The 14676-nt window shown below is 45.5% G+C and overlaps 1 protein-coding gene across 1 annotated transcript; it reads right to left on the reverse strand.

The window, feature by feature from the left end:
* Positions 1-8116: 8116 nt before the first annotated feature.
* Mesr6 (misexpression suppressor of ras 6) lies at positions 8117-13106 on the reverse strand. Its single transcript, XM_077699801.1, has 3 exons — positions 12387-13106; positions 11190-11504; positions 8117-10032 (listed from the first exon to the last, which is right to left on the reverse strand). Exons 1-3 carry the CDS (start codon positions 12705-12707, stop codon positions 9571-9573), a joined length of 1098 nt encoding a protein of 365 aa, XP_077555927.1. The 5' UTR covers positions 12708-13106; the 3' UTR covers positions 8117-9570.
* Positions 13107-14676: the final 1570 nt, after the last annotated feature.

Consider the following 14676-nt stretch of genomic DNA (forward strand, 5'->3'; position numbering starts at 1 on the left):
TTGAAAGATGTTGTTTGCAGTCATAGTTAGAATGTCATGATTGTGGAGGCATTACCAATGCTGGCGTCAAGTTCTTGACCTGGTCTGTGCTCATGCTGTGATGTTCTAATTAGGAGGCCTTGAAGCAGTGTAAATGTCATGCTCTCTTTAGCTCTTTATTCTGGCAGGTGACATCTCGGGCTGTAGTAGTAGCTGCTATCGTAACTTTGCCCAGTATTAAGTTGTCCCACTTTCTGATACAATACACAGATCAGCATCTGTATATGAAGCTAGGTGCCTGTTCCTGGCACCAGAAGCTCGATACTCCTAAGCAAAAATGGTAGAAAATTGTGGGAGATAAATTTCTTTGTGCTTTCATAAACACAAGTTAGTGCAAGTGGTAGATGGAAAAATGAGGAGGAAATACAGAGAATAGGACTAAGTTGCTACACTCCTGCAATCAGCTTTACATTTGCCTCGCATTGACGGGACCACAGAGACAATATATAGCTCTGCTTCATTCAAAAGATTGCCATGTAAAAAACACAGGCATCTTGAAAAACATCTTGACACAAGCTGCATTAACTTAACCAAGATAATTAGCAAGACACACTCTTCCAGTGATGCCACAGATACCAAGCTGTGCATTTGGCTGGTGCTAATAAAAGAAGTCACAAGTTTGTAGGCTTGAAAAATAAACTAATAGGCGTGGTGTTAAAATGTGAGATAACCCTTCCTCCCACCAGTGATCAGGCGAATAAGAAATGCCTGTGGCATGGAAATTTATAATAGAGGCATTGTCATATGATGGTGGTGCATCTTAGCACCAGCCAGGGACATGGTGCCACCCTGAGTGGCTCTTATCACCTGTGTGGTGATTTTGTGTAGTGTGGCTTGAAGGCCACCAAACACTGACTAGTTAGTTCAGTTGAAGCAGAAGGGAACTGATTTTTGCCTTTTCATAGGTGACGGGCTATTCATATCGCTGTTGAACCACAGCCCCTGGCACAGAGTTTGCCTCTATTGGCTGTTCTTTTACTGATGCTACATGACAGCAGAAAAGGAAGTGGATAATTTTAAATGTGCCTGTTTAATAACAGATTGCTCCGTGACGATGGCTTCACTTTCAATTGAACCAAGATATAGTGGGTGTCAGATGGCCCAATCTTTCGAGTCAAGCAGAGTTGTATGTAGTCTCAATGGTTCCTTCAGGTCGAACTCTTGCAGGTCACAGAGCTTTATCAAGAACCAATCTTAACGTAATGCAGCACTAAATTGTATGTGATAGTGAACAGCTAAACATACAAAGTAAGTATTTGATACACAGTTAGCTGGGCTGTTAGGATAACAGACTGGCTGCTGAGAGAGAGGTGGGGAAAGACAGCAACATGACAAAGGGATCAGGCTATAAAATTATAAAGCAAGGAATGGACTTGGACAATGTAAAATAGGAACGGATTGAAGTTTATGGGAAAGGCCTTAGTCCTGAAGTGGATGTAAACAGGACTGTTTTACGTCGGACAACAAGACGTAATGACGCTAAGCCAAGAGAGAGAGCATAGCAGTGACAGTCTGTTCAGGTGTGTTGAAAGCACAGTCGAAGCTCCGTATGTTGAACTGAAAGGAGAAGTTACAAGAAGTTTGATACAGCCCAGAATTTGGCACGTTGGGTTCCAGAGAGTGTAACGACTGTACTTTTAGAAAATAGCTTTGTTGCTGCAAGCTGTAATAAACTGTCATCAGTTTCCTTTAGCTCAGCATGTCACATTGTGAGCAGCAAAGTCCTGCCTCCTTAGTCGTACTGACGTAGCACCGGACTGCAGATAGCAAATGGTGGACAGGACAGTATGGTAGAATTTAAACGGAATTCACAAAGCTGTGAGTGTGGCCACTAAAAGAAGGGAAAGTGGCCAGATATCTGGCACGTGGAACAGTTTGTATGTTGCAGCCGTAACAGGGACACCCGTAATGCGGGTCGAGATAAAAACACGGAACTTATAAAACTTAGTTCACAAGCATTCTGGCGTTCTCTAATGTCTGCCACATCGCCAGTGCCCAATATATTTGGTTCACATACACGATGCTTTTGTCAAAGCTTTAAAAGTTTGTTCCAACAGACGTATCCAAGTTTGATATACCGAGCATTGACTGTGTTGTCATGTCTCCGTTTTACACTGCTTCTTGGCTTCCTGACAGTCTTAGAACTGTTGTAGCTTTCTGTGATATGAAATCTGTGATATATTATTGCATATATTTATTGGAATGGCTAGTGCCGTGTTACCCAACATTGTTATTTCAAGTGTTTTTACACTGCCGAACAAACGCTCAAGCAGTGCATACTTTGTCTGCAGGTAATATGCAACATTGACCATGGCAAATTGTACTCTTGTACACATTGCTTACTTTGTGCCAATTTTAACGCAAAGACTGAACTCTTGTCAAGGTATGTTGACGTGGACCACATATGTATTCTGCCATTGTTACTCCAAGAACCGATACCTTCTTAGTCCTGTTTTTATACCAGTTACTGCATTTATATAAAAAGGACCGACAGCACATATGAGCCACACAGTGTGTTATTGCGTGATGGCTGCACACAGCTTGCAAAATGGCAGCCATCATTGTGTGTGTCCACATTAAAAGCATGGTGTTCAAGTACAGCTGTTTTTGTTTTGTTTTATTCTTCCGGGAACTTGCAGAATATGCTTGATGAAAAATAATATATGTTGATGGCAGAATCGAATAGGCAAAGTTAAAATCTTGACCATTTGTTTTTTGTGCATTATTCCTCTTGCTTACTCAATAGAAATGCAAACATTTTCCAGCACCCAAGAGAAGAATTGTAGGCACTTCAAAATAGAATGAATGCAAGGTGGTTCAGTCAGTTTTTTGTTTTTCTTCATACAAGCTTTTCTGTTGTTGTTTTTTTGTTGTTGTTGTTTACAGTTAAACATGGATTTAATACAGGGTTCGTAGTGATCCTTGAAAACTCATGAAATTAAAAATTGAGTTTTCAAGGGCCTTGAGGGCCTTGAATTTTTGCCTTCTCCTTGAAAACCCTTGATTTGTTTGGGCAAAAAAGAGGAGACCTGATTACGTGACCGGGTCTTCGTGGCTTATATGAGTGTGGCCCTGCACCTTCCCCATCCGAAACATGCTTTTTGCAATATAAAACCAGCTTGAGGGTGCAGTAGTGCTGCTTTGTACAGCTTTTACAATTTAAAGTGAGCTTGGGAGCACAGGCCTGCTGCTTTATACCATGGCTCGTACGGAAAGAAATCCCTGCATCGGACGAGGCAGAAATTAGCATAGGTCCCCTTCCAATTTTCCATACTGCTTTCTGCATTGCCTCATCCTGTTGTTCATTCTACATATCTTCCCGTTGCTGTGCCCTGCCATTGCTCTTCCCCACTACATTTGGAAAATGAACGTACTGACACTCCAGAGTGAAATAAAACAGCACAGGTAAGCAAAACTTTGAATGTGAAAACACAGGGCTCCTGAGCTTTACTGGAATATTTTATTCTGACAGTTTTGATGGTGGGCAGAGCCAGTAGAGTCGTCAATCCCCCCCACCCCCTTAATGAAAACAGAAATTTGGGGTGAGAATGGGAAAAATATGAAGTAAAAAAAAGAATGGCAGGGGGTATTAAGTTATGTTCCTCGCTATCCGAGACAGAGCTCGAAAAAGTTCAAGACGGCATGGCTTTAATAAAGATCCCTCAGCATTACTGTGGGTGGGGGTAAGCTTGTGCACTTCCAAAGGGTGGAGCTGTACCAAAAGAATTTTTCTTGAGGTCATTTCTTGAGATGTAAGAATCAAACGTTTCGCATGTGAAAACAGTAGCGAAACGTTAGTACACGTGCTCCCCTGCACCCCTGAAAATGCCTTGGCAGGGCCCTGAAGTCCTTGAATATCCTTGAATTCTTGTCACTGAATCCTGTATGAACCCCGAATGAAGTTGACAAAAATTCACAATTTTCCATTGAAGGTTTTCATTACATGCAGGTTTCGAGTTAAAACTCGCGTGAACGAAGCAGAAAAAAAACCAAAATGCTAGACATCAGTGAAGGTGAACTTCAGGGGTTTATTTCACAGTGGAAAATTGAGTGATTTGCGCCTGCAGCTTTCCGACAAGCTTATTGACTACACGGCACTCCAAAGAAAGCAAGGTCACTTACCCCCCTATTCGAAAACGTAACTGAAGTAGTATCACTTTTGCCTTTCGACACTTTTCAGTGCCTTAACGCGTTTCAAGAACAAACCTATACTGAAAGTTTCGCCTTTTCGCGAACTTGATGGTCTTTTCCGCACTCAAAATTGTTGGGAGGGTGCTAGCTGGGATACTGTACCGAGATGCGATGTTGTTCTTTCATACTGGCAGAGACTGCATTTATATTTGCGAGCTTGAAGACAAAAACTACAAGTTTTCTGTTAGCAGAACTCATCACCAACGAGCCGACACCACAGATAACAGTGGAGACGCGCCACTACACACACCGACAAGCAGGCCTAGCACCTAACTGATGCCGCACTCACGCGCGGAAACGTACGGTACTCTACGGTGTGGCAAAAATTTGATAAATTAGTGCATTTCCCAGCTGATTTTCCAGAAAACAATGCGAAAAGCATTTGTGTAGCGAATTTGTTACATCAAGGTTTACCGTTGCAGTGCCTTCGTTACAAACAGGTCACAAACACATGCGCTTCAATAAGGGTGGCAATGGGGCATTGAAAAATTTTGTTAAATCAAGGAATTCATTATACTATAGAGGTTCGGTACAACCAGGTTTAACTAAGTGCTGTTGCACCTTTTACAACAGTGATGTGAAATAAAAACAATAAGGTAAGGCACATGGGTTGAACAAAGATAATTTACACCATGTTGCACCAACCAACAAATTTTACACCTTGACACTTACCTGGTGAAAATGTAAGACCAAATTTTACAGTGAAGCCATCTATGGCTCGGTTCCCGGAATTTTTTTGCGAACTACGCTTTGCAGCAAAGCCAAGTTCCCTGCAAATGTGCAAATGCTCTGTAGCGGTCGGCCTAACAGTGAAAACAATCATGCTTAGTTAGTTGCTAAGATGATTGCCATTATGCAGAGTTTCATTGTCATATTAGTTCCCCGTTGAGTTGTAAACAATTTGTAATCATTTTTGTAATGATGTAATTGTAATGATGTAATTTGTAATCATTACAAAAAACAGCTGTCACTCGTGTTACTATTCCAAATACTGCAACTATCCCAAGAAAAATTGTGATGCGGGACTTCTCAAACGACTGCATAACCATGGGAAGTTTTACAGATAACTATCAGTCAAATAACATGAAGCCACTGCTCCTAAGTCGTTCCAGCAGCATCACAAAGCGACGGTGAAATGGACAACCCGATATTTCTCTGCTTGAAGAAGCTGTAGTTCTCCCAAGTTATTGAGCCAATGAACTCAGAAGTTAAGTAGAATGCCGATCATACGACTTTCTCGGGACTGTGAAAAAGTGTTGTAAAATCCGAACAACAACTATACCTATCAATAGGGTTTTGCATGACAGATTTGCAAGAAATCTCAATGTAAGCTATAAACTAGCGTTTTGCAAGGCTCAAAAACCCAAATCGCAAAAAAAAAAAAAAAAAGACTGCAAAAACTGTGAAGTGCGAAGTAACTGTGACGTGCAGTGCAGGTTCCAATCACTCTGTATTAAAACAAACCTTGTACCGGAGTCCAGTGCTGAGATTCCTGCCAGCCAGTGCGAATCATGGCACACGCGATCACGACAAACACATGTAGAAGCCTAAGCCTGTCAGTGTAACCTCGTTGGCCGTTCACTACTGAGTGGGAGAAATGAACACCTGCACACTGCTCCGGGGACTGCTGCGCAACAATACGACAAGAGACACCAGCGAGGAAGGGGGAAGACGATTGTGCAGAGGAGCGGGCCGCTGCCGGAGGTGAGAGAAACGAAAGAAAGCTATGTCGGAGAGAACCAACTGTGTGGGCTCAAGGTCCGCAGGCTCCACGTGGGTCATAATATTTGTGCGGGTCAAGCATGAAATCGAGTCTGATACCCGAGGTTTTTAATACTTCACCAAGACTCTTGTTAGTCGTACAACCCAGCGACAGGTAATCGGGGTTCCAATGTATACTAAATCGCAGATTATAAACAATGGTGTTTTGTTCTTGCATTCATGCGAACTGCACCCTGGTCAATTGTGTTTTAATGAGGAAGCACTAAATGGGCCATTAAATGGAGAAACTTGCATCCGGCATCCGTAGCAGTAAAACGGCTCAAGATGGCCGAAGGCACAAGGATAATTGAAGTGAGTTAGTTGAAAAGAAAATTGGGAAAATTTTGTAGAGGATGGGAATTGAACCCAGGACCTCTGGAATGCATGCTGAGCATGCAACCCAGACGACAATGTGCTTCATGGCTCTAGTTGACTAAACGTGGGACCTAGTGAATGTGTTGTAGCCTCTGACTTGGAAAACAACAGTCCACGGAGCTTGACGAACAATGACTTTGATGTTGATTGGCGCATACTGAGGACCAACACAGAAGTAACCACATGATAAGGCCAAATATAGGCATAACACACTCGCTGAGATGGATAGGCCAGTGACAATTACAGCTGCTGTCAGAAGCTCGCGGCCATTGCACAAATTCCCATTTGGTTGAGACGTCAACATACCCAACCACAATTCTCACTCACTCAAGGGGATTGGCCAGTGACGGTGACAGCTGCGTTCTTTGCCATTTCATGAATTCCAGTTCCCACTGCAGCATCAACGTAACCAGAATTCTCACTCAACCACTCGAGGATTGAAGGGGCCACACTGGTCTTAGAAGATTATTTTTTTTTCTTTTCAACCAATTCTGATTGAACTTAGTGGGCTTGTTCAGTTTCTCTGGCTGATTTCAAGTATACAAAAATAAGTCGATGTAAGTTTTCGAGATAACTAAAAATCTTCCTTGACTGTTCAAGAATAGAGGGAAAAAAAACTATTCAACAAAAAATTACTGGCAAGGCATGAATAAATACTAGAAGTTGTGGAGAATGCAATGTTGGATGCAGTTTTTTTCGTATGGCAGTCACATGCAAGTTTACATCAATTCTAACTTCTACGTTCGAAGTACTCCTGCTAAAAAATTATAAATAATGCTAATTAAACAATTATTGTAACATGAAATGCAAAATTTGCTTCCCTTATTGCAAGGTTTAAACATTAAGCTTCACAATGCAGAAGAAATTATCTTTCAAGCTGCAATATATGCTAGGATGTACCTTTTGAGAATTTCTGTTTGCTGCGATACTGCTCATGAGGAATAAGTGAGAAATTATATATACAGTACACTCGCGATAATTCAAGCTCACACGAACTTTAGGATTTTGTTTGAATTATCAGAATTTCTCATAAACATGACTCGGGCAACATAGCAACTTATGTTGTAAAGAAACATTCCCCTATATTTAATACTACAATATTCACATGCAATAGTGAAGCGCTATTCACGCTTTGAAAGAAAAAAATCACGAATGGATGACTGCTTCGTCTTTGCATGAGAGTTTCAAACAAAATTTTCGATGCCAGCGAGGGCAGCCAGTTTACTGCAAGAGTTTTCTTCACTGGCCAAGCACTTGTGGATCCCAGCAACGTGCTGAAGGGATGGTAATGTGCATAAGTGGCAGATTCAGCATATATTTTCCGGCAAGGACAAGCAAAAGGTACGAATTAACTGAATTTACGCAATGAAGCAGTTTGAATTAAGCAGCTTTATAATCCATTGAAAACATAATGGGCCAACAAAAATTTTGAAATTTGTTTGAATTAACCGAATGTTTGAATTATTGCGAGCCTACTGTATATATATATATATATATATATATATATATATATATATTTTTTTTTTTTTTTTGTCGAAATTGGGCCTGTACGGATCGTATAAGTACCTGGCAGTGTTCAAGTACCGACCTTTTGCAGGAAAAACTGTGCAAAACAAGAGAAAAGTGATACTTCAAAAAATGCTTTTTTGGGGGGCAATTTTTGGTCCCGAAGAAGCCTATTCTTAGTATAGTCTACTTTTTCAGTGAATGAAGTGTTTGCTGCCAGATGAGTGCTGGGGGCGCACCAATCTTTCGAATAAAGCAAACCTTTATTTTGTCTTCATGGTCCATTTGAGGCTTAGAAAACACCTGCAGTTGATAAATTTCGTGCGAATGTTTGTACACGACACTTCCCAGCAAAACATCGAGACTCTGTTCGGCTCACAGGTACTGCCTCCCTGGTGGTGGTAAAAACATTTATTCAACAGATTTGCGCTTGAAAGCGGGAGAAGCCCTCAGTCCAGGGCCCCTGCGGCGGCTGCGGTCCGTCGTGCCCGGTCCACCAACTGTCGCTGGTCCTCAGGGTCCGAACTGCGCAGCGCGGCCTCCCACTGCTCGAGGGTGGGGGTGCGAATAATGGGGGCTGCTGGTGTGTTCTGGCAAGCCCACGTGGTGTGGTACAGTGTTGCATGTTCGCTGCAGTGTGGGCATGTTGGTGGATATATTGTGGGGTGTATGATGTGCAGGAAGCTAGGGTGGGGGTATGTGTTGGTCTGTAGTTGCCTGATGCCTCCCTGAGCACAGCCAGCTGTGGCTCACACCTGACTGGCAAGATTTAGCAGCACTTTGAGCAACGACACATCAAAGAGAAGCGGTGCGCCTGGTCTTGCAGCATTTTCCTTTTTTAATTTAACAGCGAAGCTGTTTAGCAAATCATAATTTTTCGTGTCCGCAGTTAAAAATGCCAAGAAATTGCCGAGCGCATGCACATGAGCGCGGGGCCTTGTGACGACCCCCCTCCAGTTAACAAAACCAACAAAATGCCTAGCGCTGCGCGTGCCTCGCAAGGATCACCCAGAGTCCTCGGCGCACGTCTGTCAAGCCAAGCATACCAGCTTAGGAAGATTGGCCAAGATTGGCCAAAAAAGAAGGGTAAAAAAAAAAAAAAAAACTTTAGCGTTAGCCGTAATTGTGGCAACACTTGCTCGGAACGAGAAAGACACGTCATAGCGTACGCCCCTCCAGGATGATGTCCAATGATTATCACTTCCAGAAAAATGACAGAAGCTCACACTTACAGCAACAATGGTGGACGAAAGGTCGCTGCGGCAGCGAAGAAGAAGCAAATCGGCTGCAATCATGGACTTAAACCATCGTGATGGTCGTGAAGGTTGCGTACAGCTTTGCTACCGTCAAGTTAAGCTTCCTTCATTTTTTTCCCCGCTGCTTGAGATAAGACAACATATTTGATGCGAATCGTCACAACTGCATATGCAGCTATACATGCGCTCAAAATCGGTCGCAAGCCATTGCAAGGTTTAAATATAGCCTCCCGTATTGACGGGCACATGTTCATGGGGTGTAGGGAGCAGTGAAAAAAACTTTCATTATACAATGGGCTAACACACTCCACACAATGCAGACGGCTGGCCACCACGTACAGGAAGTTTTGGTTTCTGCTCCCTGCGTTCCATTTACGCTTTGGTGATACCATCAGATGGCCACTTTCTGGAGACGAGGGAGACGGCCCATACGGTAGCAAGTTCAGGCATCATCAGACGTGTCGTAATCTAAATCAATTTTCAGTTCACCGTAAACAGTCCTGAGCATGCTTAGCACCGAGTCCTGTATGAAATCAACGTCCTCGGGTGGGCAGTAAGCGTCGGTGCTCGACCGGGCTATGGTCACCAGCACGGGTGTCGCGCACAAGCCACGAAGAAAGCGTTCCGTGCTGGCCACCAAATTGAGGACTTCCTCCCTGGAGCTACGGTGGTGGGGTAACGCAGAGTCCAGGTCGCACGTGCATCCAGCATCGTGGATCAGGTCGGGACGCAGAGCCTCTCCCTCTGGAGGCCTCTCTCTCAAGTCGTGGCACAGGGCAAGTAGCTCGGGTGGGCACGGAGGCACCTCGCAGCGGTTGCCCGAAGAGCTTTCGCCCTCACTCAGGTGGTGCTCGAGGCACGTCCTCAGCTGCTCCAATTGCCTGGCACGACCTCGCTGCGCCTCCTGCAAGCACAGCGGGGATGCGAGGGAGAATCTAGAACAGTTTCAGGGCGCTGGCTGTTGTGGAACTAACAAGGTTAATACTGGCTGGCTTTGGTGACAGAAGATGCAACCTCGAAGAGACACGCCATACGATGTCCCACCTCAGACACTGTTTCTTGCTATTGTACTACTCATGAAAAGAGAAAAGGTCATCCCCCACTGCCTGCTTTCCAGCGTGGATTCATATGGATTTATTTGCAACCGAGACTGCCTTGCAACTTATTGAACACAACGCATAGCAAGTGTGCCCGCAGACATCAACCAGAGGCTTCGAAGCCACCCCTAGAAATGCCGGAATGGATGCAACGCTGTAGTGCCCGAACTCGGAGAAGGGAAAGAAGGCAAAGCACTCACAGTAGAGCCATCGCCTGTGACTACTTGGCCATTTCAGCCACTCTGTTGTCATGAAAACAACAGCATTGACATTGGTATCAACATATAACACCAAACTTCAATTTTAAAAATAATAAATTTTGATAATAGGACGATGGCCATGGTAACTAGTTCTCTGTGCATTAATTAAGGATTGTTTCAGCCTGGGTACACTGCAACCTAGGGTGAGACATGGCACTATGTTGAAATGGGAAAGTTGAACCACAAAACCAGACCTCTAATTCTTGGGTGGAGCCAGTGCGAATGAAAGGAAGACAGAGGAAGGATACCGGGCAGCCAGTATGTATCCTTCACTCGCTCTTTGTTTCGTTTGCCATGGTTTTACCCAAGAATGTCAGCAACTACACTGTCACCCAGCAGTCATAGTCATACCCCTGCAGACCTCTGATACAGGACTAACTATCCCAAATCAGGTTAGCCAGTTGGTACCGAAAACATTGTATTTACAGTTACAAACTCTATCACTGGCATCGAAGCTGCATGCGAAATTGAAGTGGCGCATGATGCATCCGACTTATGAGAAAGTGCATTTCAGTAACATAACTCCAAAGATCGCACAATGTGCCAGGCGGGGAATCGGGCTGCATGCAAGCCAGCCAAGAAATGCACTGAGCTTGACTGACAACAACAGACATCTCTAGTTCCACTACTAAGTTTGCCAGTGTAGCACAAAGCAGCCTGAAGTGTCCTCTTTCCAGCGCTAGAGCATTTCCGGAGTGACGTACTTTGACCTTCTGCACATCCAGCAGGTCCTTGGGCCAGTCCCAATGGTAGAGCTTGCGTAGCCTGGCCATCTGCCCAGCAGAGAGCATCAGTGAGAAGGGGTCTTGGGTGCTGTAGAAGTCCAGGTCGATGTCCAGCACTAGCTGCCGTGGACCAGCCCTCCAGGGCTGGTCCGGCACCTGCTGTGCAGACAGCAGCCACTCCAGCGGCCGTACCCGAAGCGATACAGCACGTGCACCGGACAGCTCCTCGCCGGGAGCCCAGGCACACTCGCTCAGAAAATAAGGCACCGGGAGAGACACTCGGGCTTGGCCCTCCTGCAACATCGCATGACACGGAGGCAATGAAAACCATCATCTACATCGGCTGGGGTCATGGAATACTGCTTCCACTTCCACAACAAAGTGATGCCAGTTTTTTTTTTTTTAATTGTATTTGAGTGCAACATTGTAACTGCTACCTTGGTATAATGTTTCGTGACCATCACATCAAAAATACTCTCTCCTGCTCAATCTACTCGTCACTAATGTGTTGTGTGGACAACACGGCAGTGTCCTTGCTGAAGTAAGGAGAGGAGGCTCCGCTCTACTTGAGCAGACGATTTGTGCCGTGTCATTCTGTTCCACTACTGCCTACTCACTGTCCCTCGTGCGGAATGGGATGTGAAAATCATTCCTCCCACACTTCAGTCAGGAGCAGGATGGCCGCTGCTGCCTCCTACGATTTGCCCACTGAATGGCGACTCTGTGACCCAGTGATGGTCAGCTTCACTGGGTCATCATAATTAATCAGAGATAAACGTTCACACTTCTTTTTTGTTTAATTTTTAAGTCAACAAGTTTTTAGTTAAGAACGACCTGCTGTGGCTGACTAATGAAGCTGCTGCTGCATTCAGCGTGCTAACGCTGACGTCTCCCTGTTTTTTGCTTGTTAAAAATGCGTTGCTAGCCATTGCTAATGTGAGATACTATTTTCGTAAAATATGCGCCGGCAATGAAGTTTCGTGCCTGCATACATATAAACCAAAAAACCAGCTGTTAGGTGCTACAAAAGGCCGTACACAACTCAATCTACAAAAAATGCGCCCTTTGTTAATGTAACAACAGTGCTACAAAGAACAAGGACAGCCTGTGCACACAATGGGATTATGGTTTCATTTGTCAAGTTCGAGAGGTACCGATTAGCCCAAGTGCGCCCACCTTTTCTCCAATGAGAAGGTCGTAGTCGCCATCGGGTATCTGGTCCGACCACGGCGAACGAACCCAAAGCAAGCGATCGAAGTGACCCGCGACAACGGCTGGCATGATCCAGCTTTCGATGTCGATGGACGAGAAGACGTGCTCACGATCACGGACTCTCTGCGGCTCGAACTTGGGTGGTATCACGAGGTCCGGGTGGGCGTCCAAGTGAACCATTAGTAGACCCTCGAAATCGAGTTTCTTTGACCCGATTGCGCGGTAGATGTGAGCCAGAGCATCGCTATGTGGCTCTACGACGTGTACAGGAACGGGGCGGTCCATTGTATTACCATACAATAACGATGAACAGATGCTTAACGTTTCAGCTGCTACGTCCACGTATCACCAGTTCACCGTAGTTCAAGTGCGGTATCACCACTGGTCTTCCTTCGTTCGACAGATATGCGGTTCACGGCATTTTTTGGCACCGGCGCATAAAAATTACTAGAGGTGCCGGTGCATCGCACAGGCGCGGTGCCATGCAACACGTTCGCAGCGCATGTGCATATGTTTACAACCTAAGGTGATGATCATTTCGTTACGAAGAACCCATCGACGACAATGTGCAGTTTGATTAATTCGAGTTCTGCGAGTTTGAGCGCACCGTAGACCGCTGGAGGTTCGGCAATGAAGCGCGTAATTATCGAATGGACCTCGTTGAAGCGTTGCGACCGTTTCCGCGTGGCGGCGCCACTGAGCTTCGCGGCCACTTTCGCCCTGGTGGATAATGGTAGCAGACGACACAATTTTTTCGGCGGGCCTTGGTCGGTGCGCGTCGGTGCGCGCCCCGTCGTCAGTTGGGTTTCAGGGAAAATGTGAAGCAGTGGAGCTCCCCACTGCGCGGATATACGGCGGGTAGTCCGAACATTTCCCACGCTATAAGAATGCATGCGAAAAATTGGTCGCGTATCTGCTCTCTTTGCTACAAATGTCGTCGAAAGGCTTCTGCCGCCTCTGCCACGTAAATGACTCTTCTCTCCCCCGTCCACCCCTCCCTTTCGATTCTCCCATAATAAACACGGGAGAGGTTTGCTAAAGTCAAGTCAATTTTTCAGCGTTCCATTGCACGCCCTATCTACTGGAACTTTTTGTTACTGTTGAACTGTGAACCCTACCACGACGTTCAGAATCGTGCGAGCTCTTTTAACATGAAAGTGTTTTATTCCCGGATACACAAATATTTCGCTGACGTCATATCCGTCACGGAAGTGACGTCAGTACAACGAAGCAAGCGGCCTGTAAAGGGTGCACCCCTGCACACAGGGTCTTCTTGCGGGGAAGCAACCTTTAGTACCAAAGAGTACGTTATATGTGTACTTAGGGTTGTTCGTTTCCACTGTGCAAACACTGCGGCAGCCCAGCTACCCTCTACCATATGGTTTGGGCCTGCCAGTCAAACCCAGACCTTGATCCAATCCCTAATGCCACTCACGAGCAGTGGGAGAGTGAGCTTGCCAGCTGAGACCTGATTAAGCAGCTTTGGCTCGCTGAAAGGGCGAAGACGGCAGGCCGCACTAACGGAGTCCTCTGAGGACCCCGCCTACGATCCCGCTCGACTTCACTGTTAATAAAGTTTGCTCCTCCCCCTCCTCCTCTTTTTCGGGTTTTATATTTTAACACGAAAGTGTTTTATGCCGCGATACCCAAAGATTTTACTGACGTCATATACGTCACGGAAACGACGCCAGTACACCTTTGCCGAAGTGACCAGCCAGCAGGACGTTGTTCACCAAGCACACCTACAAGACATCCGCCGAACCGCAAATCATGCTCAGCTCACAGAATTCGCTGACATTTCACTTTCGTGTTTTACTGATTCCTATGATAGACGAATCAACCAAAGTTTTAAGTGCGAATGCACTTCTTAAGCGAGCCTGAATCGCCCGCCGCTGTAGTCCGCATAGCAACAGCTGCGGGTGCGCGCGCTCCTCGTCTTCCCTAGCAACGGGGGGAGATGGGCGCGCGCTGCCTGGCCGCGTCCCCATGGCTCATTCTTGTTGTTGTTCCTGCTGACATGGCACATACGCACGTGGGGGATTGGCCAGGAATCGGGCGTGAGAAGGGCTAATGCACCCGCTTAAAGGAGTACTGACACGAAATTTCAAAGCTGAGATCCGCTCTAGCAATCAAGTACAACGACAACACAAATAGGTGTCTGTGAATAAATGCATCTTTCTTTCTTTGTAGTTGTGTGTGTGTGTGTGATCTCTCTTTCGCGAACATTACCGAACCGCGCAAATTCAACTCGTGC

Source organism: Haemaphysalis longicornis, unplaced genomic scaffold (assembly GCF_048455015.1).
Source record: "Haemaphysalis longicornis isolate Haplotype H1 unplaced genomic scaffold, Haemaphysalis longicornis Haplotype H1 scaffold_2, whole genome shotgun sequence".
NCBI classification, from domain to species: Eukaryota; Metazoa; Arthropoda; class Arachnida; order Ixodida; family Ixodidae; genus Haemaphysalis; species Haemaphysalis longicornis.